Source organism: Gadus morhua, chromosome 6 (assembly GCF_902167405.1).
Source record: "Gadus morhua chromosome 6, gadMor3.0, whole genome shotgun sequence".
In the NCBI taxonomy this organism is placed as follows: Eukaryota; Metazoa; Chordata; class Actinopteri; order Gadiformes; family Gadidae; genus Gadus; species Gadus morhua.
Genome location: NC_044053.1, coordinates 16757056 through 16763055, shown reverse-complemented (window position 1 = coordinate 16763055; position 6000 = coordinate 16757056). Strand labels below are relative to the sequence as shown.

Sequence of the window (6000 nt, the reverse complement as noted above, 5' to 3'; positions counted from 1 at the left end):
CCCCCCCCCCCCCCCCCCCCCCCCCCCCCCCCCCCCCCCACAGACAGAAAGACACAGGAAGTGGAGCGCAGACAGGGCTGAGATAACAGTCTTCAGGAGTTGGATAGTGTCATACGGATCCAGTGGGTCTGCCTACCTCATGTCTTGTCCACCACCGCCTACTTTCTAGTTTCCTGTGTTGTTGTTGTCTTAAGATTAGAGAAGAGATCTAAGCAGTGTCCAAGCAAAAGAGGACACACTCTGAGCTCCTATTTCAGGGGAGAAAACAAACGGATATTAAGAGGCTGCATGAAAGAGAAATTTGTTCGATGTCATTATGAGATGTAAATGACATATGCCCCAACACATTTGCACAACCGTCATCACTTTTGCTAAAGTTTAATACTCACTGCAGGCGGTTTAAAAATCATTTGAATAAATCCCGGCCTCCCACTCAAGCCACCAAGGGTGGTTAGGTATGTGGAGACATAGACACTGCAATCAAATCCTTAATCAGAAGGCTGCAGGGAAATATGCTGTTATTGTGCATTTGTAGGTAAAAGATCTTCAACAGTAAGGCATCTAGTGACTAAGTGAGAATGATCTGGGGAAACGTTGATCCAAAACAATATTTATTTACCTGTCCTCTGCAGTCTTGTATCAGAATATGGAGGGCAGTAACAGTTGGTCACTATGGTAATCCTTCGTCGCGTGGGGAGAAGCACAGGCTTGATGATGATGATGATAGGGCAGAGTCCTGGGTGGGAGTAAGCATGATGCCTAGGATAAATATAGGTGTCCACGCTGGGATTACACCTTACGTCTGTTTGGTGGGCCCACCAGTACACGGTTGACATTGAACATTAGTGATACTGCAAGTCTAATACTATAAAGAAGTGCTGGGGAATGGATTCCAGGAATGCTTACACGTGCAGACCTTGCACAAACACAGCATGTGCTGGCCTGCTATTGGAGGCCTGGCAAGCCTAGAATACCTTGATTATAGAGTCCTGGAACACAAACAATAATCTTTCCCTATTACCCCTTATTTGTTGTGGGCTTTCAACACAAATCCTTCAATACAAGAAAAAAAGAGAAAAATACATTCCTGTTGTTGTATCTAATGCTTTTTTGCTGGTCACTGAATGTGAATGTTTTTGTGAATAGTAATGCGGTTTTGTAATGCGTGAATAATCAGAAAGCATTCACTGAGCCTCAGAGTACCATTCAGCTGACCTATATTGGAGGGGGGTCATGGAGCAGGGCATTATACATTGTAATTAGGCAATTACGGAAAGGTTTGGGCTAACTAGGGATATGAAATGTATGACTCCTCTTCTTTTAGCTTTGATTCCCACTGACAGTCAAATTCGGCTAACCCTACACCTAGGTCGATCTTTGGGAGGAGGCGGTTATCCTCACCCTTAATAATGATAATAATAATAATAATAATAATAATAATTATAATAATAATAATAATAAGGAAAAAGACAATACAGACAATGAAAAGAAAGCTAGCAATTGTTATCAGTCGAAACCAAAGCCAAGTGCTCCCATTCTCCATCTGCAGAGGGAACCACCTCTTGTGTCTTGCAAGTCTCAAAGATTATTTTGACCTCACAGTTGAGGAACCGTTTTTTGGTCAAATGTAAAATAGTCTTCATAAAGGTAAAATGTAAAAAATGCTTTGACACGTAAATGGAGATGCGTCATAGCTGTATACATTACAGCAAAACAATAAAAAAACTTTTTTAAATATCATGGTTGATGTCTTCTGATTGTGGATTCAGATTAGAGTCAGCTGAGGTCTGGCTAAGTCAGCACAGTCAAATAAATAAAAGAGGATAAAAAGGAACAAATGCTTTCTTCATCCTGTCCTGGGCAGATTTCCGACTCTGACCTTTTAGTTAAATTGTTCCTTCAGGAAACCTTGACGGAGCCAAAGCCTTGAACGCCCTGCTCTGCATTGCACAATACATCTCTTTGGGATCATGCGTCAGCTCCAGATAGCCATGGTGAACCACATGGTTGGTGACATGATATATTAGTTGCAAAGGCTCTGATTCTGCAACCTACATTGTTCGAGAGGCCAGACCCCCTACCTGCTTCTAAACCTGGGGTAGGCGGGAGGAACCAGTCTAGAGTAAGCACGATTTTGAAAGTACCCAACAATTTTTTTTTATTGGGGGAGAGGCCAAAGACAAACCCCCAATAAACATGACTAGCATGCTAGCTTTAGCAATTAGTCTCCCTAGCCTTATGAAAGACTCACAATGAGTGGACGGGCAGAGTGCATACAGGTAGTTGACTAGGTAGGGAGGCTGACAGGTAGGCGATCAAATCATTTTATTCAGGCCGTATTAAACGATTGGACAAGCTTATAACCTTATTGTATCAGCCACGGATACCAAATTTAGATTTTGTTATATTGATTGATTGGTGCTGGATGTAGAGAAACAAATGTAAAAATTATATTTTTCTAAATTTACTTTAAGTCGCTTTGGGTGGAAACGACCTGTATGAAGCCAGGACTATAATGGCAAATGGTAAATAGTTCTGGCAGAACTTCCTTATAGTTCGGTAGCCAATTATCATGGTCTTTAAACCGAGTTCAGGACCAGTGTACACAAACCCCAGCTTCTGAAGAATAGTGTTAAACCTTAATGAACTACTGCCTTGTTTTTGACCAGATGGGGACAGTGTGTGTGGGCGATGTTGTGGAGCTGGTTGTATTTTACAGCACTCTGGGTTAATTCAGTTCTAGGATGTTACAACATTCTCATGACCTTTTTTTCTATTGTTTGTTAACAAAGATAGGTTCGTTTCAGAGGTTTTTAACAGATATAGCCTGTCAAAAGCGTTTTTCGTGGGTCCACTACCAAATCACAATATAATTTGGACTGAAATAACTAGGATACAGATGTTATGTTGTACGTACGCCTTTTGCAGCATTTCATGGACAAAACCGAGAAATCTCTGCTCTGCTTATACGTTTCCCCCACAAAACCAGCTGTGTTCCTGTATTAGAAGGGCGGCCAAGACAGACAGCCCTAAGGAGAACGGCAGATGTTGTCTGTCCTAACAAGCTGCTCGTCAACCAGTGCTAAAATAATGCCTGCTTGGCCCTGCTGACAAGAGCTGATACTGTTTTGCCAACCTAGTCTCTTTGTGTGTGTGTGTGTGTGTGTGTGTGTGTGTGTGTGTGTGTGTGTGTGTGTGTGTGTGTGTGTGTGTGTGTGTGTGTGTGTGTGTGTGTGTGTGTGGTGTTGTGTGTGTGTGATTTTCTAATGGATTTAAAGGGGGCATATGTTGGTGAAGTGGATTGACCCACACAGTACAGGTACAGGCATTATAAATAAAGTTGATAATGAACCCTTGCATAATAACAAACCTCTTTTTGTGTGTGACTAAACAGGCAAACAGGCATTGCATATATTAACAAGAATATGTATGGCGATAGTTAACCTGCTGTTTGAAAAAGAAATAGAAGGAGGAATTACTGACTCCATTGGGATTTAATGGCAACATGGTTGGACTTTGATCTTGGAGTATATTTGCACAAGCGTCTCCTTTCATCGTCCGACCTTAGTGCTGCCTTGTTCAGTGGATTTACAGGGATGAGGGGATTCTGCTATCGGCGTGCTTTTCAGTGGATCGTTTTTCAGTGTTTAGAAGAGTATCTCACTCTACTGTACTTGCTAATAATGAGCATTTTCCCCCACACAATTGTGCATGCGTTTGCCAGCCATTTCTGCACATTGGACAACATTGACAAGGTTCTTAAATTGCTAATTCGTTTTGACAACCAACGAATGGAAGCAAGCCACAGAACAATGGCCCTGGGTCCTCCATCATGTGGGCTGGGTTGGGAATGTGACCCCTTTTGAGAAAGACCCTTCATGCCCTCCAACTACACAACACACACACACACAGAAGATAAACCAGACGATGACAGCGAAGACCACATACAAACATCATTGGGTGTCGAGTAAATAAAGCCGTCACTGTGTTGGGTTTTGTAAGCTTCGAATGATTCAGAACAATCATCAAAGAAATATAACTTTTCACATTTCAGACTGATGTAATATGCCAAGAAATTTGTCCCACTCTATTCTGGCTACTGACCGTGTGTGCTGACGCACACGCGCAGACACAGATTATCATGCACTTGAATGGGTGAATGGGGCGTGTATTTTAGCATGCGTCTTACTTTGTGTCATGAAGGATTTTCTGCCTGGCATGGCCTTTGATTCAGGACACAGCGTGTTGGTGTCACTGCTTGTACAGCTGGTGTGCCACAGTTGTCTTTTCTCTAGAGGATAAACAATAGTTCACAATCTCTCTCACACACACACACACGCACGCACACACACACACACACACACACACACACACACACACACACACACACACACACACACCACACACACACACACACACACACACACACACACACACACACACACTAGATGCATAATAGATGTTATATATTTGTTTATTTCTGCATGAGCGTGTGCTGTAGGAACCTGTGATGAAATACTTTGGCATGTATGTAGACGTTCTGTGGTGTAAACGGTGCATTGTAGGATTCATCTGTTGGGAATATCAACATCTTCTGATCATACCCTGCATGCATGCGTGAACTTCCTTGGTCTGGTTCCAGGTACACTTCTGCGGAGATCCGACGTAACTTTGGTGGGGCCCAAGGAGCGCATAACAGCAGAAGGAACTCGAACACCTCAGCCTCAGTATGCTTCACTGTGGTGAGTAATAACATCTGAATAACCCAAGGTTGGGAATCCATGCCTCAATGTAGACTGTTCTATGTCTATTCTTACCATAGCCAACGCAAACAATAGACTGGTGTTGTTTGCGTTGGCTATGGTCAGTCTCTCAATTTGGCTTGTGTGTATTGGGGGCCTCACTATTGAAAGCATACCAGTGAGGTCTAGTATTAGTGTGGAGGCCAAGCCATTGGCAGTTGCCAATTCAATACTCCTATTCGGTTGCTTCATTTTGAGTTAATTTCATGAGGGAGGCTCCATAGCCATCTGTTGAGAAGGGAGGATACTGCTTCTTTAAGATCTGCACACGGCTCAAATGAGGCCCTTTTTAAGGGTCAGACCTGAAGTGACGTTTATTCAGTTGTACTTTGTATTTTGTTGCTGGCTCTCTATTTGGTTCCTGTATTTGTGGGGCCTAGAGAAGGCTTAGTAGTGGTTCCCTGCTCTCTGGAGGAAGTGACTGGAATAACGCAGTAATCCCTTCGGGAGGGATTTGCTGCTGCTGCTGCAACGCGCTCAGTGCTACCATGACACCCGTCTGTCAATCTCTCTTCTGCTGCTCCATCTTAACAACCTCCGATTTATAATTAATCTGTCGCTCCCTCTCCCTGTCTCCCCTGTCTTTCTGTCTCCCATTCTGTCTGTCTGCCTGTCCTGCCGGCCTGCCTGTCTGTCTGTCGGCTCTATACAGCTTTCCCGTTTTTTCCTCTCTTCCCCGCCTCTAGTTCTACTAAGCCCTCTCCCTGGGGCTGTAAATCTGTGTGTGTATGACTAATTGAGTTGCAGGCCAGTGATGTTTCATCCAGTAAGGGTGCGTGCTCTGGTCAGCTGACGGCGGGGGCCTGTCATTCCTCCGCATGTTGCGCCGCCCGGTTAATCTCTAACCTGCTGGGGAAATGGGGCAGCGGCCTTTGGCGACTGATGAGTTTTACAGATAGGGGTCTCGGTAACATTGTGGTAGTTTAAGCAAGCAAGTTATTTAATATGGATTTAGATTAACAGGCAGGAGGTGGGGTTTGGCGCTTTAATCTCTTGGAGGATATTTTCTGACGCCGTGTCAATATCGAGCAGATGTGCCATGAACAGCTATGTGCTGTTGGTACTGTTGCAGTGTTTATTATCATCATAATAAACCGCACTTTGTGGATGCAAAGATGTCTATTTAGGATTGCTGATTTATCCGAGATTAATAGATGATAATAGATTGATAGATTAGAGAGAGTGTGTGTGTGTGTCT

General features: G+C 43.6%; 1 protein-coding gene across 2 annotated transcripts in view; it reads left to right on the top strand.

Annotated features, from left to right (window-relative positions):
• Positions 1–6000, top strand: part of dock8 (dedicator of cytokinesis 8) — a 49460-nt gene that overhangs the window by 2860 nt on the left and 40600 nt on the right. For both annotated transcript variants that reach the window (XM_030358533.1, XM_030358532.1), the window contains exon 2: positions 4643–4742. In XM_030358533.1, coding sequence (XP_030214393.1) covers positions 4643–4742 — 100 coding nt within the window. The remainder of the gene's footprint in view (positions 1–4642; positions 4743–6000) is intronic.